At 41.4% G+C, this 26,339-nt stretch overlaps 2 protein-coding genes across 2 annotated transcripts in view; one reads left to right on the plus strand and one right to left on the minus strand.

Moving 5' to 3' along the window:
* Positions 1–5,226: 5,226 nt before the first annotated feature.
* WRNIP1 (WRN helicase interacting protein 1) overlaps positions 5,227–26,339 on the minus strand; it is a 31,646-nt gene continuing 10,533 nt past the window's right edge. Inside the window, exons 2-7 of the mRNA XM_019490530.2 lie at positions 26,099–26,290; positions 24,933–25,177; positions 16,453–16,682; positions 9,833–9,988; positions 8,300–8,379; positions 5,227–6,015 (exon numbers count right to left, since the gene is read on the minus strand). Of these exons, the coding sequence (XP_019346075.1) occupies positions 5,740–6,015; positions 8,300–8,379; positions 9,833–9,988; positions 16,453–16,682; positions 24,933–25,177; positions 26,099–26,290 (1,179 nt within the window). The 3' untranslated portion in view covers positions 5,227–5,739. The remainder of the gene's footprint in view (positions 6,016–8,299; positions 8,380–9,832; positions 9,989–16,452; positions 16,683–24,932; positions 25,178–26,098; positions 26,291–26,339) is intronic.
* The window catches only part of MYLK4 (myosin light chain kinase family member 4), a 98,845-nt gene continuing 97,668 nt past the window's right edge, over positions 25,163–26,339 (plus strand). Inside the window, exon 1 of the mRNA XM_014606696.3 lies at positions 25,163–25,239. Coding sequence (XP_014462182.1) covers positions 25,184–25,239 — 56 coding nt within the window. The 5' untranslated portion in view covers positions 25,163–25,183. The remainder of the gene's footprint in view (positions 25,240–26,339) is intronic.

Below are 26,339 nucleotides of genomic sequence, written 5' to 3' on the forward strand. Positions count from 1 at the left end.
GCCTGCAGCAGATACCTTGCCCAGGTGCCACCCAGCCATGGCACATCCTGCAGTCACCTGAGCATGCGGCAGGGCTGGGGCAGCTCCACAGCTGGACTGTCTTTCTAGGCATCTCAGGCAGCAGTGGCTTCTTCCAGCTGCTGCTGCCCCCAGCCCCGCAGTACCGGACAGAGACCCACGCGCAGAGTCCTGACCCAGTGCACCCCACAGCTGCTCTGGCCTTGTCTGTCCAAGCTCAGTAGCAGCAGCTGCTGGGCAGAAGCTGTTGCTTGGCATGGGGAAAAAGCAGCTTCTCCGCTGCTGCTAGGGAGTTCTTGGTGCAGCCAGCGGAACCCCTTCCAGCTCCCTCTCCTACTGTGCAAACCTGGTCGTCTCCTGTGCTATCCTGCCCCCAGGACCAGGGCAGGAAGTAGAAGCTGGAAGAGGGAGGGAAAGCATGAAGAACCTGGCTGCTATAGCAAAAGTGGTGGTTGGGCAGGAACCCACAGGACACATGGTAACACTTGGGGAGGCCATATGCAGGTTGTTTAATATTAAAATACAAATAGTATACATCACTGATAAGACAATACAGGTAAGGTATCTTAAACCACTAGTTGAAAGCAATCAAATGTTCATTAACCTAAAGAACAACAGCATCATTAGTCCCTGAAACAGAAGTTAAATTTAGTGAGTCATAAAATCTTAGGCCAAGCACCTATCCGGTGGTTTTTATCAGGAAAAAAGAATATCTTACTTTAAAAAACTTTAAAAGGTTTTAAAATGTATATATTTCAGTGCTGATCTTGGTTCACCTAAAGATAGAAAGTTTAACAAGAACCAGAATTCAAGACTGAAGAGCAAAGGTTTTTATGCTCAATTACCTGTCCCAACTTCGAAAGCTTGCTAACTATGGCTAGCAAATATAAAATTTGTGCTTAATAGCCATAATAGACAGAATTCATATTAATTTATCTAATATACCTTGCATGTTAGCAAGGAAATAAATCTACTTATTTCCTAGCTATGTTACTATTTTTTAAGTTAAACTAGATCAAACCAGTAGCAGACTAGTAGTTCTAGGCAATGCAAAGCTGACCATGCTAGCTTAGCAGATGGTTTGCCTACATTCTGAAGTCTTCTTGTATATGGTTTTCTCACCTGTTCCTTTCTTTTGCCTGAAGTGGGGTTCAAAAGAGGATGGAACTAGACTATTCTCACTGGTGACAGAACAAGGAGCAATGGTCTCAATTTGCAGCAAGGGAAGCTTATGTAAGATATTAGGAAGAATTTTCTCACTAGGAGGGTAGTAAAACACTGAAACAGGTTACCCAGAAGTGGTGGAAGTTCCATCCTTTGGGATTTTCAAACCCCAGCTAGATAAAATTTTGGCTGGGATGATCTAGCTGAGGCTGGTCCTACTTTGAGCAGAGCAGGCGGATGGACTAGATGACCTCCTGAGGTCCCTTCCAAGCCTTATTTTCTATGATTCTTCCCTTAGCTTTGTTTCTCAGTCTAACTTGACTTACGCTATTTTGTAGTCCTTTTGCAATCTACGACAGAGCATTCTTCATCTTTAGAACACAGCCCATTAAGACCTCTTTGGTTTAATCGGAGTGTTGTTATGCACCAAAGTATACTACGAATGCAGCGAGTAACCCTCATACAAGACACAGCATGAACAATTCCTCCCATGTCCTGTTCAGTGTATCATAAGACAAATGCAACATAAACAGCCACATTCAATAGATGGAAAAATGCACTGTAATTTATGCAAATGAAGCTGGTCAAAAGCTAAGGACAGGCATCAATTGCAATCAAAAACATATGCCAAATCATCCAGTATAGCTTATGCAGTTTCACTGCCATGGGATAAATAGAAACTTTCAAAGATACAAAGAGGCATGTTTAAGCATCTGTTAGGTTTGCTGACAAGCTTGTAATTGCTTTGGCAATTTCTCTAGTTGTACATCAATTCTTAATCAATAGCTGCACTAAACTCTTGCTCTATACTTTTCTAAAATGGCTTTTGTGTCATTCTTGGACTGTGTGGGACCTGACCTCACAGGAATAAATTCTCAGATGCTACCCAATAGGCAATACTGATATGCACTTAGCTAGGGTTTCTTCTGAGAGAGAGAGAAGCTGGGAACAACTGTTTTGTGGCATGAATCCAACTATTCACGGTAACATCCCAAGATCTTAGCTAACACTGTGCCTCTTTTTTAGTTTCATGATGTGTCATGGCACGTGTCAGTGGCAAGGGTTCACTGTGTACCACACAGAATATGCTGATACTCTGGTTACACTTCAGTATCCTTACCTGCCAGTGCTAATGGCAGCATGACAAGCAATCTGAACTCACATGTGGTGGGTAGGTTTAAACTTAATATAGTAACAGGGACTATCCAAGGACATCACCATTTATCAGTCCATAACCATTACTGTTATTTTTGTTTTAAAGATTAAATATACCTAATTGAGCATAGGTATATTTTGCAAAGTTCAGAGTACTGCTCCTATTGCCTGTGAGAAAGCATCACAAACTAACTTTACAGGTAACAATGCACTGTAGCATGTTAGGGACTCATTGGATGTTTTATGCTGCTCAGCCTCATCATAAACCTTTGGTGGGCCAAAACCATTTCTATCTATTGTGCAACAAATGTATTTGTATTAGGCAAGAACCATCTGTCCATTCCCAGAAAAAATAATGAAATTGTGATATATTTTGTAGCAGGACTACCTTAAGCATAACTTCTGATTTTTCTTGAGATTTATGTAGCCAAACTTCCTCAACAGGATGGTGACGATACTTAAAAGTCTTTGATATTTTTCCCTGTTTGCTCCAAACTATCCCCAGACCTTTGAGCACCTCAAGAAGTGATTTCCATCACAAAGTCTTGTAACCGTGTCATCCAAGTAATAACAAGAACCAGGAATGTCCTTTAAACCTTGGTCTATGGCTCACCAACAGATATAGGAGAAGGGAATGCTATTCCAAACAAATCTGCACATTCATTGTCATGTTCTTCTTGCCAGATTCCCCATCATGTCGTTCTTGAGCTAGATTAACTTTAAATAGATACTTAACCAACAGCTAATGAGGCCAATTACTCATCTACTTTAGGCAAGGCCACTTGCAAAGTAAGTGAATGGCCACAGTTGGTTTTTCTATTTATTGGCCCAGTTGGAACATGCTTTTCACTCTGTCACCTTGGATGGAAATCCAGAGTGCTGTTAACTGAGATTTTTCTAGTTTTGTTGTTTGCTGTATCACAAAACTGAATGAACAAGCTTCACAAGATCTAGACATTTCTCCCTCTTTACTTACAGATGTTTTACTTTTTACGGTTCCAATACCATCCTGAAAGAACATTAAAAAACATCACTTAAAGAAAAAAAAAGACTTTCAGGTACATTGTAGCTTTACTAGGTCTCACTTATATTCAGGTTTAGGCCCCAATTCAGCAAAGTATCTTTAAACAGTCAATGAAATTGTATGATTGAAGTTATGGATACCTAAGGACCTGGGCTCATCTGGAACCTTATCCATTTACCTTCTCCTGTATGCTGAAAACATACTGAATGATTTTAAAAAGTTCCATGATTGATTCCAGACAAATGGAGTCATGGCCTGCTCTCTAAAATCAACTCATTCCCTATAAAAAGAGTAGTAATATACCTATATTTCTAATACTAGCTGTGATCTGTATGCATCAGGTAGCTGACCAGCAGATGGCTGGGTTGCACCATACATACATTGTACAAACAAGCAAGCAGTTCAATACTGTTGCAACAGAAGATAGTTTTCCTTACTTTGCCAATTGAGATTAGATTAACCTTTTACTAGTTCTCAGTATCCTAGGTTCACAGCAGTCAGGTTCTCTTAAGGATTAACTAAAACAAGTAGACACAAAGTAGGTTTTACCCCATACTTAAAAAACCAAAATGTTCTTCTAAAAAAAAAATATTGAAGGCAAACATTTTTCAAACTTTGCCATTTTTTTTTTCTTTTTGGATAAAAACATAACAAGTTGGGCAAAAATAGTTCATTGACCTGACACTGTATTTTTCAGTAATTAAACTATTTATCTGAAATATTACCACTTGGCTTTACTCTGTAGCATTGGGAAGTGTCCAGAATTGGGATAGCACAGGATCTTACCTAATATATTCTACTTGACCACAAACAGAACTCACCTTTTTGAGGTATATTGTCTGAATTGATTACAGGAGGTAAAGATTTGTATGGGTGATAACTTTTATCGGACCAATTGTATACAGGCAGTCCTCGGACTTACGATACAATTGGTTCCTGAAAATGGTGTCTTAAGTCAAAACATTGTAACTCGGAACCGATTTTCCCATAGGAAACAATGTTATAAATGGGGGATTGGTTCCTGAACCAAGGCCAGATACCCTATTTTCACCAAAAATACCCCAAAATTTTGTACTTGATCAATTATAGATGCATTAATGTATTTATATTATAAATAGCAATCATATTGATTTGGAAGGACTTCTTTGAGGTGACTTTGCTGGACTTTTTGAAAGGCTCTTGGTTAGACTTTTTGAAGGGATCTTGGCTGGATTCTTCTTAGGAGATTTGGCTGCAGGCTTTTCTGGAGTCTTGTCTGCTTTCTTAAAGAAAGTGTCCAAGGAAGTTTGGACAGATGTTCTCCAGGGAAGTGGATGACACAGCAACACTCTGAGGTCAGTTTCAACTTTACAACTCTTGATCTGATGCGACTTGACGTCACATCAGATCAAAAGTTGTAAAGTTGAAACTGACCTCAGAGTGTCAATTTAGAAAGGTTGCAACTCAAAACATTGTAAGTCGAGGACTGCCTATAGTTGGGAGGGACAAAGATGAGCTTTCAGGTACCTTTCATGGTACCTTTCCCCAGGTATCTCCTGCACACCACACTACTGCTGTTGCACTGTTTTAATAAAATGTGATAAAATGTTTAAAAATGAAGTTAAGCAGTTCAGTTATACTGTATCAAGCACCGTCCTTTAATGTTAGGAACTTTGGTAGCAGATTTGCACTGTGCTGCTGAAGACAGTAACTTGCCAGTGATTGGGATCCATTTATCAAAGGTGTTTACAAATAAAGCATTGATTAGTGGCAGAAGAGCTACAATTAACATGAAAGTAGATAATTAAAAGTAAAAGACCCTCCCCAAAATGATGTAAAAAAACCCCACTGCTATCATGAATGTTTAAAAATACACAAATAAATAATTTTCAATATTTTGGAACAATTTTATTGGTTATGAAATCTTATAAAACAATTTCAGAAATAAAGTATAATCATGACTATTACTTTGTAATTACATTTTGTTTTACTATATATTTTTACATTTTATAATTTTCTGCAATTTAATGTCATTATTGAAATAAATTGAAAAAAATGGAAAAAGTTATATCCTCAAGATTTAAAACAAGTAAGGCAGGGTCTCTTTTTAGTAAGAAAAAGTCTTTTATTGCACTTTTCTAACAGTTTCTTCTCTTAAGCCTTATGTATATTTTTCTTAATAGACAAAACACATTATTTGAACCGTATAGTACTGTTATTAAGCTAATAAAATTTGCCTTTGTCTTCACAAATTGTGTTACTGTATATTTTTTAAACACACGGAAACATTTATAAACCCAAAACAAAAGGATCGTCATAAGTCCAATGGCTTAATAATTTTGACATTGCATCTGAATGCAGACACATCCTTCATAAAAAGGGAAGATACTTCAACATATTTACTTCCTTCTTTCCTTAAAAAAGTTAATTCCTTTCAGCTCTTCAGGCAAATATTCTTGGTTTACAGGCTCCTTGTACATGGGGTTATATTTATAGCCTTTTCCATATCCCAAGTCTTTCATGAGTCTGGTTGGAGCATTTCTCAAGTGCAATGGAACAGGAGGAAGTGGTCCCTGGTGGCTTCTCAGGCATTCTTTGACATTGCTGTATGCTCCATATATCTCTATAGACTTGGGTGCTCTAGCAAAGTAGACTACACACTGAGCTAGTAGAACCTGAAACATGGAGCAAAAATGGTATCAACTTTTAGATATCCTAGAGTCTTGTGGAGTCAAAGGGCATAAACTAGCCAAGTGCCTGAAAACTGTGTGTTAGCTAGGAAAAGCTGAACTCTGGAAGTCAAGAAAACTGGTCAGCTTAGCTTCTATAACCATCAGAAAATTGGAAATCTCTAAGACTTTGGATATTTGAGAACCTCAGAGACTCTTTGTTTAAATAAAAACCTAACTTCAAGGATCTCCATTTCTTAACAGCTCCTCAGTCACACACCATAAAATGGTATGACTTTTAGACTGCAAGGTCTTTTAGGCAGTAACAGTCATCTGATTTGAACATCACATAGCACCTTAACTTGGTCTCTGTGCTACAACAACATGAATGTTACATAGTAATGATAAATTTCTGCATAATATGGGTATTTGAAAACCAAAAAAAAGGAGTTAACTTAGGATTTGGGCAAATGGTACAATTACTACAAAGTAATTTTGTTTTTGTTTTTTATACTAATATATTTTGTATTCCAGGTCATATTAGCCAAATCAGTTCCAAATTATATTGGTTGAGCAGAACTCAATCATTCCAAAAACGGTATCAATTGAGCAAGCAGAACTCAATTGTTCTGAACACCATGGTGCTACAACTGGCGAGCTTCCTCCATCCCAGATTTAGCACCCTGGGACTTCAGATACTCCTAAATTCATTGGCAGGCATCCTACATGCAGGCCCAAGCCCAGAGGTCTTGGGGTTTGGATACCCTCAGATACTACAGGCAAGCATCCTTCATCCCAGACTCTTTGGTCCAGGGTTTCAGATACTCCCTACACTCAACCTTAGCCCACAAGAGGCCAGAACTACACTTGATCGTTTTCTTTATAGTAAAGAACAGACAAACCATCAATTGGGTACACCAGGGGTAGGCAACGTTTTTTGGCTGGAGTGCCGAAAAACACCATAATCCCTACCTCAGAAGGTGCCGGAGTGCTAGCATGGCAGAAAAACAAAATGAGGGCAAGGGGTACATGGCAGGATGCCCTGCTTGTGCCCCTTGCCCCCCACCCAAAGCCTCGGCCCCCCCAGCCCTACTGCCCCTTGCCCCGCACCCAAAGCCCCTGGCCCCCAGCCCTGCTGCCCCTGGCCCTCCACCCAAAGCCCCTGCCCCCCAGCCCGGACTCTCTGGCTGCCAGCAGTTACCCCAGCTCTGAGTAGTTGCTAGAGCCCAGGCTGCTCCGAGCAGGGCTTGCAGAATCCCAGCTGCCTGCTGAGAGCAGCCCGGGATCCCGGCTGGCAGCAGCTCCCCAGAGCCGGGTCAGCCGCAGCCAGCAGGCTCCAAACAGCTGTGCCGGGCTCCGGCACCAGCTCCACACCCACATGTGCAGGCGGTGGAGGCGGGACCTAAGGCAGCGCAGCCCCCATCTCTTTCCCCGCTCCCGGCACGGAAGTGAGGAGCCCAGCACAGCTGTTTGCAGCCTGCCTCCTGCTTGCTGCAGCTGCCCAGAGCCCGGGCTGGCTACAAACAGTTGTGCCGGGCTCATCACCTCCACGCCAGGAGCGGGGGAGAGACCAGGGCTGCGCTGCCTCAGGCCCTGCCCCCACCGCAGTGCACCTGCACACGCTGGTGCGGAGCTGATGCAGGAGCCCAGCACAGCTGTTAGGAGCTTCCCAGCTGCAGCCGGCCCCGGCTCTGGGGAACTGCTGCCTACTGGCATCCCAGGCTGCTCCCAGGAGGCAGCTGGGATGCTGCAAGCCCTGCTCAGAGCAACCCAGGCTCTGTCACTGGCAGCAGATTCCCGGAGCTGGGGCTTGCCGTGGCGTGCCAAGCAAAATGGCCTCATGTGCCACGCTCAGCACACATGCCAGGGGTTGCCGACCCCTGGGCTACACAATACAGCAGGTACTATTAAAGGCCTAGCTTTCAGGAGCTAGACAGCCTGTCTACAGTGAGCAAAAAGGTTCTTCCATGGATAAAACTGAGTAAGAGCAGACAAACGATACACCGCTATAACTTACACTCTTGTACCTTTTCTCTTCACTCTCATGGAATGACTTTACCATGCAGTAGAGTAACTACATCAGTGTAAGGCAATAAATCATGTGTCTGCTCCACTTCTATCACAGAGTAAAATTAACTTACTCCAGAGTAAACATGTGTCCATACCATTAGAATATTAAACTATGTGGCTGTGTTTATTTAGGAAAGAAATCAAGAGTGCCAGGGAAAAAAAATAACCTAGTTAAAACAGGTGTATATGTTTGGTCAACCAAAACACATGAGGATTTTACCTCACATTCAGGCATGCCAATAAAATGACAACCTTGATAAGCAGCAACAGCCTGTGGTAATGCCAAAGGATCTGCTAGTCCTGCAACAAGATCAAGTGACGGTACATTAAAATCAACAATCTACAAAAGAGGTGTCTAGCTACTAAATGGTTGGGGGCCAAATGCCCCATGGGCCACACCAGCAGGGCTGCATACCTGTGGACCACAGCAGTGTAACCAGACAGGACCTGTGCCTCCTGGGCTGCAGAGACACCCCTGCTGCACTGTGTGGGCAGCCACTACACTTCTGCACCCAACCCTGCCCACCACCGCACTGTGCACACGTACAAGCATTCTTTCCCCCACCACCATGCACCAGTGTGGCCCCAGGCTCACTGTCAGCTTTATCACCTCACCCCCTGCAGCAGGGGTCGGCAGCAAAAACCAGAGGATGGAGGACGAGCCTGGAGCCCCTAGTTCAGGGGTGGGCAAAATGTGACCCACAGGCCAGATGCAGCCCACCAAGCCATTCTATCTGGCCCACGGGGCCCCTAAAAAATTTTTTTTAATTAATATTTATCTGTCCCTGGCTGCCTGTCATGCGGGCCTCAATGGCTTGCCAAAACTCAGCAAGCGGCCCTCTGCCTGAAATAATTGCCCGCCCCTGCCCTAGCTGCTCTTGCAGCCAGAGAGAAGTGAGAAGTGGCAGTCAAGCAGGAGCCTGGGGTCCACATGCCACTAACTGGCCACCCTGATCCACTGTAAGCAGAGCATTTTGTCAATTATATTACCAAGTCGGCCACCTACTACTGAAAGGAAGGTTGCATGTGTATATTTCAGAATTACATTGCAAATACCAGAATCTCAGATACTGGAACTGTGGGTAACATAAGGAGATGACTAATTCACATTCAACCAGACTTCAGGCAACTTATCCTTGACAGGTCCTGGATAAGTATTGTAGAGTCATGGTGCATAAGCCATCTATGTGCCTCAAAGCTGAGTGCCAGCTAGAGAGCGCTAAATTCTTCAAGTCAAGAAGACTTGTTTGCTTAGCTTCTATAATAATCAGAAAATTGGAACTATCTAAGACTTTGGATATTTGAGAACCTCAGAGCTTTTTTATTTAATAAAAGTCTAACTTCTGTGGTCTCAAGTTGCAGCAAGGGAAGTTTAAGTTAGATATTAGGAAAAACTCTCACTAGGAAGGTAGTAAAGGACTGGGACAGGCTACCCTGAGAGATTGTGGAATCTCCATCCTTGGAGGTTTTTAAGACCTGACTGGACAAAGCCTTGGCTGGGATGATCTAGTTGGGGATGGCCCCGCTTTGAGCAGTGGGTTGAACTATTTCAGCAGTTCTCAACCTTTTGCACCTTACATCCCACCTATGTCAGGTCAAAAAATCCTGGTCCCACCAGTTGGCGAGCTAGCCCCCAGAGGCCTGTCAAAGAGTGGAGGGTCCTCAAAGGCCAGTTGAAGAGCAGGGCAGTACAGTAGTCATGAGCCTGTCATACTGGCTAAAACATTCCCATACATATAATGCTAATACATACCTATATCCTCACTTGCAAACCTCACCAGCCTTCTTGCCACATACAGTGGATCCTCACCACCTTCAAGCATCCGAGCAAGCCAGTAGAGGGAAGCATTTTCATCTGAGCCTCGCATAGATTTATGAAGTGCCGATATGCAATTGTAATGCTCTTCACCTATTTAGAGAGAGAAAAACTATGGCAAAAGGCTATATGCAAGAATTTAAAATTGATGAACAAACAAAAGTCCTACTTTGAATAGTATTTGTTAGACTGCAACTATTAACATGGCAAAAGAGGCGGGGGTGGGGTGTGAAAGTCGCATTTCTAAGCCAAAATTGACCAACCCGGGAAACCTGGAGATGTATAGAAAGAAACTTATACAAGACAGTGGACAGTATGTCAGATATGAGCTTGCACTGTTTTATGGCAAAAAAAAAAAAAAAATCAAACCAACTTATCTTTTCAGTGAATAAACAGATGTAGTATATGTATTACACAGCCTGGAGGAAACAATTGGTTTATGCAGCCTTGTACAACTGCGTGAAATTCTATACTCAGCAGCAGGCGTTTGCATTGCCAGAAAGACTCAGACAAGCTGACAGGAGCTCAGAGGAATAAAACAATGTGATTAAGTAAGGGACTGGAAGGACTTATGATTGAAATTTGATATGTATACATTGGCTGGCTAATGACTTCAATGGGGGCACACAGGAGGAACAAGAGTTTCTTGCAATGCAAATGAGACTATGGAAAAGAAAGGAAAAGAGATAGTTTATATATGCATTTTTCCCCCGTGACCCTGTATTTTGATTTCAATTGTTATATCTATATGTAAGCTTAGGAGAGGCTTTTGCTTAATTGTATTGGTTTCAACATTCCTCATTATCTGCATTTTATCCCTCTCACCCAAATGCCTAGTATGCTTTGGCTCTAGATGCCATAAATATAAAGTGCACTAGTAAGGCAACTGACTGCATACATGGTTATCTGTTACATTTCTTTTCCTCCTACAAAAAGATTTACAAATATATCAGAACATGTCATTAAAACTGCTAGGCACTGCATAATAAAAACTGTGCACATTAACTTGAGAACTACAGCCCAAAACTATTACCGCTGGGGATTTGTACCCGTTTGCGCCGCAGCGCGATGCTTTTAAAAGCACCCAGCACTCCAATGCATGTATTTGCATAAATGGAAAAATGTGCATCAGCACTGAGAAAACGGCAGAAGCACACTTCCAAACTAAAACATATCAAAGGTGTAAAAAAGTTCAAAAGCACACCACTGCCATTTTCTCAGCGCTGATGCACATTTTGCCATTTATACAAATGCATGCAATGCAGCACCAGGCGCGTCAGCTTGCGGGCAGAACAGACTTGATTAATCAAGTCTGCTCTGACGCACAGGATCTCTGGCGTTTTGGAACAGACAAATGTATGCATGTAAACACCCACTTATCTGATCTGATAAATGCTGACTCATCGCCTCTTAGGGACATCGATGGCAACAAGATTGGGACCCAAGTCTTTGGTTGTTATAATTATCATATATTTTATTCTTTCCAGATTTTAGGCTCACAAGTGTGGGTCTTTTGAAACATACAAGAATGCAGACATCTATTTTTAATAGTAGTCCACACAAAGAGCCCACTGATATGCAGTCATTATCATGCCAGCATAAACAGTGCGTCTGTGCCCTGCCATAGCACTCAAGCTTTCAACTTCAGCTGGTATGTAGAAACTTAAGCAGCTGAACCTACATCATGCTTTTGGAAGAGACAGCTCATGATCTCTTAAAAGGAAGGAAGGCCTTTAAATATGTAGAAACTGGAAGGGCTTGTAAAAAAATTGATGTGCATATATTGGCTGGGTAATGACTTCAATGGGGACACACTTGCCCTTTTTCCCCCTGGTCAAGTGCTTTCATGTGCCATTTAGGCATCTAAATCCCCTAAACTATACTATTATACTAATGTACAGTAGTATTAGTCTACTGCACATTAACCATCACAAGAAAGCATGTGATCATACTAACTGGCATTAGGGCAGCCTACTGCACACTTATTTAATAATTCCTTTTGCAAGTACTAAATTTAATGCTCAGTAGACACTGCACATTAATGAATGTGTAGACATACCCAGAAACACTTAAATATACATACCACAGAGCAGGAGACTGCATTTTAAAATAAGAAGGAAATTATAAAATTATGCACACACACACACATATAATTCTCCATTTCCTTCCCCATAAAGTTACTTTTGTCATTCCATATCCCAAAAAATTAAATTCGACTGGCCACCATGAACCACCCTACAACCCACATTTTTTTTTTTTTAACAGTTTGGACACTATCTAAGCCAGGGGCAAGCAAAATATGGCAGCGGTGGCAGGCGGAGGAGTGGCAGCAGCTGGGTGAGAGCTGGTGAAGCTGGTGACCCGGCCCTCCTCACTACCACACATGGGTCATAGGAAAATGGTGGGGAGCCCTGCACTATGGAGCTGGAATAGCTCTGGCCCTCTCCCTGCTGCCCTGGATGAGCCCCATGACCTGGACCACCAGCTTCATCGTGTGGGGCTTCCCCTGGCAGCGCAGGCCTCGGGCACAGGAGCTCCATGCAATGGAACCAGCGGGCCTACCACATGCAGTCCTGGGGCTTGCCAGGACCATGCACTGCTGCGGGGCTCCACCTGTCGTGGGCTGTGAGCACCCTGAGATTCCACCGCCTGTTGTTGCTGCTGGCAGCCAAGGCAACGTGCAATGATGGCGGGGCATGTTTTGTAAAGGGGGTCCCACAGGCACACCACACCATACACATGCATCCACTCTCCCCCACACCCACCTAATACCACACATGTACCCATACCACCCCCCCAACACCCCTCTAGCCCCCCTCCCTCTCTGCACACCCCACTGCCCCCACAAACCTCATACTCACCCACACCTTATTATTCAAATGTATACCTACGCATTATTATTCAAATGTATTGAGCTTTGACTCATGTCAGAGTTTTCCATAATGCTAAGCACCATACAACAATCCAAGAGGACAGTCCTTGCCCTTTTGAATCAAAGGAAAAGCTTGTCAGCCTACAGATAAGGGATGGACAGCAAACACAGAAAAAAAAACAGAACAACAGGGCTGACGAGATGTTTTTCATCTTGAACTTAATTGAAAGAAAGAATGTAAAACCTGTTTCTAAACAACCATGCATTCATGGACTCTGCTTCTTCATGAAGTATGAAAGAATTTAATAATTTGAGAATATTTCTAAGGTAACAACCATATCTCAGACTAAATGAATTCAGAGACTGAAAATGCATTAACGCAAGCTAGGGTTTCCTTATGTTTTATCTTTGATATCTTTTCAGTTAAATCAACATTAATAGTACATAAAAAAAAAATCTAAAAAAAAAATCAGATGACCACACACACAAAATACTTACCATGGAGCAGCTGAAGTACAGCAAGGCCCCACCCTTTTTAACTCTTTAAATGTGTTTAACCCTTCTGATTTGTTTGTGGGTCCCCGCACTCAATCAAACAGAATACAAGACACTTCATGGGATAGAATCATAGAAAATTAGGGTTAGAAAGGACCTCAGGAGGTCATCTAGTACAACCCCTTGATCAAAGCAGGACTATCCCCAACTAGATTATTCCAGCCAGATAGGGAGAAAGTACATTTTAGAAGAAGTATAATCCAAGGTACACCTAGTGGAGACAAGATTTTCATAGTCCAAATCCACATCCAAAAAAGTCAACCAGGTAAATGGCATGAATCTGAGTATATATGAACTTAGAATAAGGAAATAGCTAAGCTGTCTATATTTGAACCAGTCGTTGAGAGAGAGGCATGCTATGGCAATGGATGCCTTCCAAGAAGACAAATCAGACATAGGACTGGAATTTATGTATATAGGCGGGACCTGAGATGTTCGGAATTTCAGAGTATCGGGCCACAAAGAAAGAACAAACTGACAAAGGGTGGAGAAACTGGATGTAACACTGAGCCTAGCAAGTGAAATCTGACATTTCCCTAGTCACAGCCACAAATTCTTCTCTATCTCCAACTCAATTCATTACTATTTTTTGTCTCCTGTCCTGTATCTTTTGCCTCCCTCCTTTTTCAATCAGAGCTGCTGGGTTGGGTGACCTTTGCCCAAAAATTGCATTCATGGCCAGCATTTTTTCTTCATTTGTAACAGGAAACTTGAAAGCATCATATAAAATTTAAAAATAAACCCTACAAATCTCTCATCACGGTTTCAAGTAGTGACATAATTAAAGATAATCCAGCATATCTGATCTCTGGAAAATTAAGTCAACCCATTTTCCAAACATTTCTTAGCTTAATCATTAGAGGCTAAGATTCACAGTCACTCAACTATTACCAAAGCTCTAGCATATAAACACAAGGAAACTCAAGTAATCCTTAATATTAAATCTGTAATTCCCATCAATACTGCATAGAATGGTACAAATGGACAGTGTTTGTGACACACAATGTTGCCAAGTCATGAATTTAGTAAGAGCAGGTATCAAATTAGAAATCCCTTAACACCATTATGTATGTCAAGTTGTATATGTGTAAACTACAAAATGCATTACCTTATAAAGAAATTCTAAAAATAAAGTGAACTGTTCAGATCCTTTAACCAGTATTTTGTTTGAGAGCTTTGGGACTTCCAAACAAAATGAGAACGCCACTGAAGATTTCCAACTTCCCCCAAAATGAAACTATACATACATATTTTCAAAACCACAACAAAGTGAAGTGCTAAATATTTTTTCCACCACATCTGAGAGTATCTAATGACCTGTGTACTGGCCAAAATTAACTATTGTTTACTGGAAAATAAGAGATCCAACATTGATTCACAATGTAATTTCTGGATTTAAGGTCAGACATTTTTAATCCTCCATAACAATTACAATAAAATACAAACTGTAGAGTCCGACTAGTTCAATATGTTAAAGAGGTACTGCACTGCTCTAAAGTATGCTTCTCATCTCATTAGACACCCTTTCTCTCCCTATACTGCTAAATATGAGAGGGATCCTAGCTAGAGGGGAAAAAAGTTCCAGGACATCTTGGTGTATAAAAGGTTGGCACGGTCGGCATTAAAGATAAAGAAATGTACTAGTGCTGTAAGAGAAAGTAGTCTTGTTACGTTAAAGGGGACAATACCACTTCAGAGCGTCTATTTTCTGTATTGTGTATTAAAATGTCTGTATAACTTTAAAAAGGTATACTGGTTCTTTAGAAAGTATCATCGTAGCCAAAGCAAAGCCCTGGAACAATACATTCAAGATGAACTATTTAAAGCTGAAAGTTAAGTAATGTATTTAACTGATGTACTTCCCAGGGACATGCGGCATTTACTATTCCCCCCACCCCATCTACTTAACGCCACCATTCCACCCTCAAGATCTTACAACCTATTCAGTAAGCAGCCACCCTCCACCTGTCCTCACCCACAGATTTCTTTGGTAAAGATAGCAGGGTTCTTCCATAGCAGCTCACATGAGAAGCAGACCTTGTCTGGACTACAACTACCTGCTATCTGCATTTCAAGTTGAATCTATTAGGCCTTACACTGTATCTATCACCCAAGAGGCTGTTTCTCCAGGGCTCAGGGAAGAACTAGAAAAGAAGGAAGAAGACTGTCACGCACACTGGAAATGCTTAAATCCTGCTGGCCTTCTGAAGCCAGTGCTCAGGAACCAGGGTAGGATTCTGAGCACGTGTTTCACAGATTGTGGTTTCTACCCAACCTACTAACTTCCACAGCAGATAGTGACCTAAAGGCTTTTATTTTCCTGAAGGCATGTACTGCTGCTCCCTGCTGAGAACAGCATGCTGATTTATTACACATGATGTGCTTTTGAGAAATCAGGAGACATTTAAAAAAAATAAGGTTAATAAACAGCAGCACAAGTCTAAACAATTCATCTGAAAGGGGAAGCATGCTCTGTGACAGATGTGAGTATATGCAAGCTACTCCCTACTTACATGATCCTCATAATCTGAAACAACATCTAGAGAATCAGACCATTTTGGAATGTCTCAAGTGAATGACAGCATCGACTGTCAACTATGGCCACACATCTATCACCATTTGGGGTTTAAATAGCTTCCTACTGGCTCTAGATAGAGAAGAGATTTCTGTCACAGAAGTTGAAGGTCAGTGACAATATTCTCCACCGTGGGTAGCTTGAGTGTAAACCAACATAATCTCATAAAAATCTATTCTGAATTGTCCCAAAAATACACTTTACTCAAAGAGCTGTGAAAGAGAGAAGAAAAACAAAACAAAACACTGCAATTTGATTCTCATTTGTGGGAGCCAGTAGTTATAGCGTAAAAAAAGCTGGGAGATGAGCCTGTTTGACTAAAGATGTAGCTAGGGATGCCACTGATGGCCTTTTTGGTGGGGAAATGAATCCAGACCCTCTCTAAAGGTAAAAAAAACTCTTCAAGACTCATTTTTAAACCCAAACCAGCTAAAACAAATCATTCATATTAACATGTCATTCATATTTGTATTAAATGATGTAACCTTCAGTTATTAAATTATGTAGTTCTTGCTGGATAGCACTACCTTGAGAGCTGCTAATTTACATGCTCACCTGCTCGGTCATAAAGGATATGAGACCGTTGTAGTCCTTCCTTCACATGCTCTTCTGTTATAAGAACTGTATCTGCAGGATACTTGTGCGTACTATTTTGATGAGAGCTTTTTCCTGCAGTTAATCTGGCCTGAACAGCCAGCTGGAGTCCATTCAATCCAGTCCTTGCATCACCATCACAGAGGTAGGCAAGAGTACGGAGAGCTTTCTCCGCTATGCACACTGGGGACCTGCAACGCAATCATTCCACATCATTTCCCTTTTCAGATTGCACTTGTGCATAATAATACACCATGAAGCAAAGTAACATTTCTGTACAGGGTTCATGCAGAAGCAGCTGGATTTAAGGTTTATCTTTAACTCATGACATTCTGTTTAAGTTTTGGAGGGACCTGGTGAACAGTATGTGACCTATGTGCTACGTGCATGCAGCACCCAAGTACAATGGCACATGTTCAAACTGAACAGGGAGTTTTCAGCTATCCCTTAACTTCCTTGTTTTTTAAAATCAGTTGGAACAATTTAATAGAAGTTTAGGATGCATTTAAGACTTATCCTATCTACCTCATAGGAGTATTAAGAGGCATCAAAGGACTTTACTCAATCAAAATTTAATAAAACATTTTAAGATCCTTAGATGGAAGGCACATATGAAATGTAATTGCCGAAGTAAGATGTATTATGTAATGAATATAAACTTTGAAACTATTGTCAACAAAGGGAACTGCCACAAGGTGGCCGCATTCAAGATAGTACGGCTGTGCGAAATTTCACCAAATGTTTCATTTTGAAGCTGTTTCGAAGCGTTTTGAGCTTGAAACAGCGAAATTGAAACAAAATAAAAAGCTTCGAAACAGCTTCAAAATGAAATGAGGACACTTGAAACATTTTGAAATGTTTCAAGTTTCAAAGCAGCCCAGTGGCAGTAGGCACGGGAGAGCCAGGGCTGCACTCTGAGCGGCTCTGTAGCCCCATGGAGCTCAACCTGGCAGGGAGCGCAGCCCTGGCTCTCATCACCTCCCGCCCCCAGATTTGTGCACCAGATGAGACAAGGCTGTCTCTGGCCCATGGGACCAGCAGCAGCATGAATCTTCCCCAATGCTGGGCATGTCCTAGGTGGCAGGGCAGCCTCCTGTCATCTGGCATGCAGACCTGGGGGCTCTCACCCCCAGGAGGAGCCCTGCAACCCTCCCAGGGGTGCAAGCCCCCAGATCTGCGCGTTGGATGAGAGGAAGCTGTCACTGCCAGCAAATATCAGTTTTCCTTTGAACAGTTTGAGGTGCAGTTTCCCAGAACCTTCTGCACCCATCTCCTTGAAATCTGGTATGTGGGTATGCCCTCGGAACAAGCTACCATCCCTGCAATTCTCATCTGAATCAGGCAAGAAATGACAAAGTTTTAGACATTTTCATGATTCCCCAATATAGCCTACGGGTGAAATGTCGAAACGCATTGAAACAGCAAAACTGCTTCAACGAAACAAAACGGAACAATGCTTTGAAACAAAACAAAATGAAACACTGTCCCTTCGAAACGGCAAAACGGATATTGAGATGAAACAATGGTGTTTAGTACGGCCCTAGTACTTAGGACATTTTTCAAAGAATTTAAAGTTTGCTTCATTGTGGGTAAGTATCTTAGACAACATAAAAGAGCTTAATGAGCTATGCAACTCAGAGCCACAAGTGTACGAATAAAACTAAGATAAGGGGAGGAAAGCCATTAAAATGCCTACAAGTTATGGTACACAGTGTCATGCTGCACTCACACTAAGTACATTGAGAGAGAAATTCCAGGCACAGAAAAGCTCATAATCTACAAAAACAAGACAAAAAAGAACAGGAGGAGAAAGGAATGCACCAAGAAATAAAGTGACCTGCCCAAGGCCACACAGCAGGTCAGTGGCAAGGTTGAGAATACAACCCAGATCTCTCAACTCTTCATCTAGTGCCCTGTTCATACTGCCTCCCACTTACTGGATACTGATGTTTACATACTGTTGTTAATTTGATCCTCAGATTTTAATTATGTAGACCAGAGATTAACAGATGGAGGATATACCCAATTTATTTCAATAGGCAGAAGCTACTATAGTTAGAAAGGCAGCATATACAATATAGCTATGCCATTACCACCCTGGACTGAAAAAAATCAGCATCCCTTAACTGGGAATCAATGTGTGAAGATAGAAGTAAGACATTCTTACTGGACATCCCAGTGCTCTAGATAATTCAGGATTTACTCACAGCTCTATACTGTTTACTGGAAGATTTACTGCCATCATCATTAATAGTGTACAAAGAAGCTAGCCATCAACACCAGAATTTCCAGACACACTAATCTACTAATCTTTATTATTTGGTGTGGTTCTTTATTGGGGTCGTGATAAATAATTTTAGTTAAGAGTGCAGCAGCTGTGAGTAGCTCTGAAATTACAGGTACACTAGCAGCAGTAATCTATTTTGTCCTCAGCTAGCCAACAGCAATGCAGAATGCCAACACTAGACCCATAAACATTTTTTGTTGTTGTCTTTCATACTCAACGCATGCTGTTCGGTCTCATACAGGAGGCACATTTTTTTTGCTGAAGTGACAGCACATGTATACCCTCTGCTTCAATTTTCCTTTCTTTCATGAGGAATTTGTATTCAATACGTAAGTCAACACTAAACAGGTGCTGCAAATGCCTCAAGGATGCAGTGTGAAGCCTAGGAACTTTCCTGCTCCCAAATGAGGAGAAATGTTAGCAACAGAGACTAGTCAATCTGTGTATTCTCCTACCTGTTCATAATCTTGAAACAGTTTTTAATGCAGGTTCCCAAACCAAGGGCCATGATCCCAAGTGAGGTCATGAGCCCAGTAACCACATTTCCAGGGCTTACAAGCTGATCAGAAGTGGGTTTAGACCTGCGAAGACTGGAAATTGCTGGTATAAAAAGAACCCCACACAGCCACATCTCGGGCACACCACAAAGGCACACCACCTACTCTGCAGGCTCCATATCCTTTACGCAGAATAGCCATTACATTTTTCTGTCAAGGGACATCCTCTTCCCTCACAGGTATTTGTGACAGTCAGGAATGGCATAACTATCACATAGATACCTAGCTTTTCTAAGAGAAGGTTCCAACAGCGTGGATGAGAGGCAGCTGTATGTACAGTAACACTCACTGTACATGTACATCCGTCTCTCTAAAAGCAAGTATCAAGATTCATCCTTCAGTGCTACAGTTGGTCACTGGTATTTGTTATGAGTTTTGAAACAAACCAGTAAATGCCCAATTGGTTGTATCTGGATAAAAGGATATTTTTAAAGCACTGCAGTCAGTGCAGGCACTTATGATACCACAACTGTTTATATCACTGGAGAGCAGGGGCAAATCATGCTGGATATTTGAAAAACAAAACGCTTTGGACTTCCAGTCTGGAAGATGAGTGAAGAGGATTCACAGATGAGATCCTAAGGACTAGGCACTTAGCTTGATTTTTTAAAAAGCGCAGGAAGTACTTCAGGCTTCTTACTCTGCCAATGCTAGTTAAATCTCACCTTGCATCCAGTGGCCCAGACACACAATTAGGACTCAAATGAGCTGGTAAAGACAGCAGATCCCCATTTACTATGTTTGTTAAGAGCCAATTTCAATCAGACCTTAACCTGGTTGAAACCTACAGAGCTTATTGCAGTTGTAACAGCTAAATAAATACATAACACAACAACAGAGCTGAATTATACCCTTTTGTTTGCTGCTGACTCATGGCATGGAACTTAACTGCTTTGCACCTCACTTTATGAAATAAGTGATTATACTTGCTCTATTGTAATAACAGAAATAATAATCCTTGTTTTTCTTTGTATAGTGTTTTAAAATCAATGCAGCTTTATAGGTTTTCAGTAGCATTATTTACATTAAAAGCAACATTATGCCAAAGTTGACCCAACAGTCACTTTAAATTCCAAAATTTCAAATGGAACTTCTGCAAATTCAAACTCTACTGTAAGTCAAGTTTTTACTTCACCTCCATTATTGTTTATTATGAGCTAATGACATTTGCTATTTTACTTGGAAAGATCAAATAATCACCGTTTCAAAGAGCTCACTAATAATTAAGTTCACCCAGTCCATTGCAAAATTATGTATGGTTCACTGGTAAACCCCAAAAGTAACCCAGGGGCAGTGTTCTCTCTGTTTTCAGGAAAAAGTATTTCAGAAGCCATTAACAAGATTTTAAAACAGGGCACTAAAAGCATAGGCAAGGAAGTAAGGGAAAAGAGCTTCAAAAAGCTGTGCACATAAAAAATTAGAAATATATACACTATTCTTCCCCAGATATGCTTAAAAACTTTTTTAAAATCCACGTTTATTTAAAAAAAAAAATACTATTATTGCATACAAAACCGGAGATAAAACAGACATAAGTGATGAAGGTACTGTGCATGGAAAAGTCCTGTTTATGATACAGGACAGTCAATCTTTTCAAGTACACATTCACACACAAAACCTCAATATAAAAAGAACATGCTTCCTGGTGGAAAAATTTTAATTCGGGAAGAGCATCTTTTGCTTTTTTATGTTTTAAGAATTTATACTGTATTTAAGAGAATACTTTAGCAGTAAACCAGGGACACCAAATTATAGTTTCATTTACAGTGCATTTGCTAACGTTGTTTCAGCAAGCAAGATCCTATCTGACATTCATAAGTTTGGATCCATTCTTAACCTTTAGACTATTACTCTTATTCTACCTGCCTTCAGGGCTTCAAGACAGGAATACCACTCTTCTTTTCTGATGCATCAGCAAGTTCATGCTCATTTAGTATTTTGGTTGTTTCCAACATTAAACACAGGACATAATGGATGTTCTGCACCCAAAGATACTTGGGAGACAAAATATAAACAAAAGGAACAGATACCATGAAATCTATTACCCACTGAATATCAATGTGGTATGCTGACTGAAGTGAAGGAAAACTACAGCCAGAGGGCAGTTGTTTTTACAAATGCGAAGCCATGACAATATTTCCATCACAGAACCCATTTAAATCCCAGCATGAGCTCCTGTATTGATCCAAATCCAAGATAACTTTGAATTTCAGACAACCTCCCAATAATTAGATCCTACACATGGAAAATGACAAATTTGTTATAATTTTCCATGTATACAACCTAATTATTGCAGGGTCATCTTAAATTCATCCTTCCCACTGCTCCAGTGGAGAAAGCAGTGGCAGGGGGGCAGGCAGTGGGGGCAGTGGGCCTTCTACTCCCTCCCAAACACACACACTTGTTCCCCCTGCTGCTACTGCTAGGCCAGGACCAGACCTGGAGCCACATGTCCCATGCCCTGGGTCAGATCCAAACCCTAACACATAGCAGTCAGGGGGAAGAGGCTATGGGGGGTTGAAAGCTTTGGAAGCAGGCACCAGGAGGCCAGAAGGCTGCGACCCTGGCTCCACCCACGAGCCTGGGCCAGGGTTGCAGTCAGAGCCACAGCAGCTGCCTGCCCTTACCTCGTATTCAAATCCAAGAGACGCTGCACCCCCTCCCCCCCGCCATGTAGAATAGGGAGAAAAAACTTTGAGTAAATATGGTATTACTCAAAACTGCTGTCAAGCTAAATTCTGAGGGGTACATCAAATGATGAAAGAAACATGGCAGGTGTGAGGAGTCTAAGTGAATGTAAACTATATGCAGGAGAGCTGGAGGAGGAAATAATAGTAAAAAAAGAATCAATGAACACTAGGGCATAAATAGTCCTTAATGTGTAATTGAATACGTTTTTCAAACCCTGAACAAGTGGAACCAGCTTAGACTCCCTTCTCAATAGGGAGCCATATCATAACATCGATTTTTAAGCACACATTTCTCTAGGACTAAATTAGTCCTCTATAAAACATGGAAAGGCAAAACAGGGAGCTTTGACTATGTTACAACACATTTGAACCTCAACTCCTGTGTCTGCAGAAGAGTTGGAGGATATATTTCAATAAGCTTTCTAAAATGACACACAAGGCTTGAGACCAAAGGAAAAAAGGTTTAATCAACACAATTATTATAGACTATAAAAACCAGCACCACGTAGGTGAAGGCTGAATCCATCCATAGCATAACATTGCTTGGGAAACTAAAGGAGATTTTCACCAACTGAGGATCTAGTCTTCATTGTGTCTGCAGAGAGGACATTCTCTTAGGCCATGCCCAGACGAGCACGGCTGTGCGGTATGCGGTGTTCTCTGTGCTGCAAGGTAGCAGCATGGGGTGGGAAGAGTTGACCCCAGGAGATCCTGGGTTCAAAAAAACCTGTGCCAAAAAAAGAAAGTGGGGTAGCACACACCGGGACAACATGTGCTACCCAAAACCAGAGCCTGGCTGGCTCTGAGCTTATCCAGGTTCTGAACACCAGGATTGCTGCTGCAGCCCCAGGAAGCCCCCAGGACCCCAGGTACAGCTGCCAGGGCCTCCTCAGTGCTGGCCTCAGCCTCCCCTACCCCACCTAGGGTAACCTGCCACATGCCAGAGGGCACATGGCACAGGTGTTCCCCGGGGACAAGTAGCAAAGCTATTAGGTGTGCTGCTGCTTCTTTTCCCCAGGGAAATAAATGTCCATGCTTGTGTGCATGTGGCCTTAGTGTCCAAAAGGAACACTGTGTATTATATCAAGAGTATCTAATGAAATGAGACCAAGCAGTACACACATTTGTTAATGCAGTGTCCCATACATTGAAATGGGGAATTCTCCTTCAAAGAAAAGAAAAGAAAGGAAAAGAAAAGAAAAGAAAACCTGAATCCCCTGCGACTGTACCTAAAGCTATTGAGGCCTGTGCATTTATTCCCCAGAAGATCATGAGGAACTATCAGGTGGTTGAATCTAATCCTAGCTGTATTTTTGCAGTGGGAAGGAAAAGAAGACTGCTGCGATTGCTGATGGAGGAGAATGACAGGCAGAAATAAGATGAAAGCGGCTGGAGTGGGAGGAACGAGGGAAGAAGGATTTGCTTGGAACACAGAAAAGCAAACCAGATGTAAGGGACAATATGGACTGAAGGGAAGTGGATACAAAAAGATTTTTTAACCACCACCACCACCCCCAATATTTGTCAATAGCAGATGACAAGCAGACTATGGCAGGAAACAAAAGAAAGGGAAAAACCTTTTCAAAGCTTGATTTTTATCTATACTTTTAAAACATCAGGTCTCATTTTTTTCATTACTGAGTGAATTCTGGCACTGAAATAGTCAGACAGTGTTTGCCAGACTTCTTTTAACTCTTTGATTAAGCAACACGTTTTGCTACTTAAATCATCCCTGACTAGTGGAAGGTTACAGAAAGGGCTTATGTTTTGCTTGACTCTCCCTAGAAAATACAACTATGCCTTGTACTTTAATCCCATACAAAAAGGAGAGTCTTGGAAGCCCAGTCGGGGTGTAGCTGCAAACACAGCTGCGCTATTACATTAACACTGACATGCAGCAGTGCCTTCCTCCAACATATCCCAGTGCAGTATAAAAGCTGCAAGCGGGTAAGCAATGTCAGGCATGATGCCCTAAATAAGGTAACAGAAGCCCCTCATTCAGTGCCCTAACATGTACAATCTAGTTAGGAATTTCATGTTGCGTGATAAAACTACAAGACAAAATGCATTCCCTAGTGGTATTTCTTGCTCAGCACTTAAACTGGTACTCCTGTACCGTCACTCATTTTATATGACGGATTTTAATTTTGATATGCAAGAATTACTGGGAAAGCAACTGAAATAATCCACATGAAATTAAAGCTACACTGTGTATTATTTTGATTCATTAGTTGCCCATTTAAAAAATGATAAATAGGAAATAACTTTGACTGTGGGGAAGAGACAGGAAAATATTATAATAAATATGAAATCCAGAGGGAAATTCCACAGTAGTTTTTCCAAGTTCTCTAAAATACTTTTGTGTGCTTTTATTTCAATTGGCTTAATTTTGACAATTAGAAGAGGGATTCAAGAACTATTTTTTAATATGTTATTTGCTTCACACAGTAAAAGAAAAAAAATCCCGTGGCATGGAGTTAATTTGCAGTATAAGGTTACAGCCTTTTTTTTGCTTGGTGGACCTAAGATAAGTAACAGGGATGTCCTATCCACCATTTCACAGTAATATGATGCTTTCACAACCAATAACAAAAAGTTATTGGCTAGAACAGGCTTCCAAAGCAAATCTTCAGCTGCATAACAGATTTACATATCCTATGGATGAGTCAGAAGCTACCAATCCAAGTATAAAACACTGTCCTAATCCAGACAGCAGGATAATTTTTTGAATGCACCAGCAACTGATGCTTTGTATTCCCTCTCTTCCTATGCAGCTACTTCTGTTCTTTACCATTAGAAGTGGCTAATATTTTTCCCGACCCCCACAACACTTTCTCCCTCAAGCAGTCTGTCAACAGTTCCTTCGGGTTGTCAGTGTTAACACACTGCAGTCCCTCAAGTACTTACTCAGAGTTCTTGCTATCATTGCCACTTGCAGAGTCAGTGTGTTGTTCATCCTGGTGTACAACCTGGATCCCCAGGGACCTGACAGCCCGGATCAGAATTGCTTCCATCGCCTCCACTGAGATCTTCTCGAGAACAATAACACGACATCGACTCAGAAGAGCAGAATTCACCTGGAAGGAAGGGTTTTCTGTGGTTGCCCCAATCAGCGTCACAGTTCCGCACTCAACGTGAGGAAGAAAAGTGTCCTGAATATGGGAGGCAAACAAAAGAAAGTGACCCCAGTCAGTGACAACCTGAAAAATACTGGGTAAGTAGGTTATATGGAATATGGTTATATGGCATTTTCAAGTATATTTTTCATGTGTTGCAGTTCTCCAGATTTCCAGGTGATACACCCCATGACTCACTAATAAGGCAGCTCAGCTACCAGCTTCCTGAGTGAATTCATTTCATTCACACTGTACATGTGTGGTTGATCTTTTTAATAACTTGTGTTTTCACCAAAAATGAACACACTGCTGAAAACAACAGCATTGGGAAAGGGCAGGTTATTGTGGTTTACTCATGTGACTGTAGGTTATTCTTTGGCAGATAGCAGGTACTGTGAAGAACTGCCCAAATGGAAAAGTGCAAAAGAATCTAACGAACAGTAAGGTTAATTCTGTAATTCTTTGTACCAGGCTTTGGAATTGTAAGAGATTCTACAGAAAGGCTCAAGGAATTACAGAAACAGAATAGCAGTTTCTATTATATTTTACAGGTTTTAAGAACAAATATATAGACGCATACTTTAACTTGTTTCATGCCTATCCGTTTCTGGAGAACTTTTCCATGTCTGAAATTTCCTAACTGCAGTACATAATTAAAGCTTTCATGAATAATAAAGGAAATGATGCATAAGAAGGAAAAAAGCACAGTGTGTGATGATGTATTATCCCTAAACAATTTTATGATTTCTCTCTCCTCACCACACTCACACAAAAAATGAAAACAGGTATGCCTGCTGTGTTGCAGAACAATGCAACATTATCACTGTGAAAAAGGTTTCTCTTGGTGGGCAGAGGTCTACCAGATAAGAGAAACATCATTGTTTTGTACAGAGGTTCACTTCAGGCAAAACGACATGTAACAGAGGTTTTTTCCCTGCTGCTCAAGTGGTACAATACCTGCTGAGCTTTATTGAAACGGTGAATTTCATCAATAAAGAGAATGGTCTTCCTTTTGAAGTGTCTCTTTTCATTCTGGGCTTGGTTGATGACCTCTCTGACATCAGTTGTCTTAGCACTTGTTGCTGATAACGTCACAAACCTTATGCCATTTTTCTTGCTGTTGTTGGCTATGATGTGTGCAAGTGTAGTCTAAAAGAAAGAAGAGAGGTAGCTTTTAGAAAAGATTGTAAATGCAGAA

The sequence above is a fragment of the Alligator mississippiensis genome, chromosome 3 (assembly GCF_030867095.1).
Source record: "Alligator mississippiensis isolate rAllMis1 chromosome 3, rAllMis1, whole genome shotgun sequence".
In the NCBI taxonomy this organism is placed as follows: Eukaryota; Metazoa; Chordata; order Crocodylia; family Alligatoridae; genus Alligator; species Alligator mississippiensis.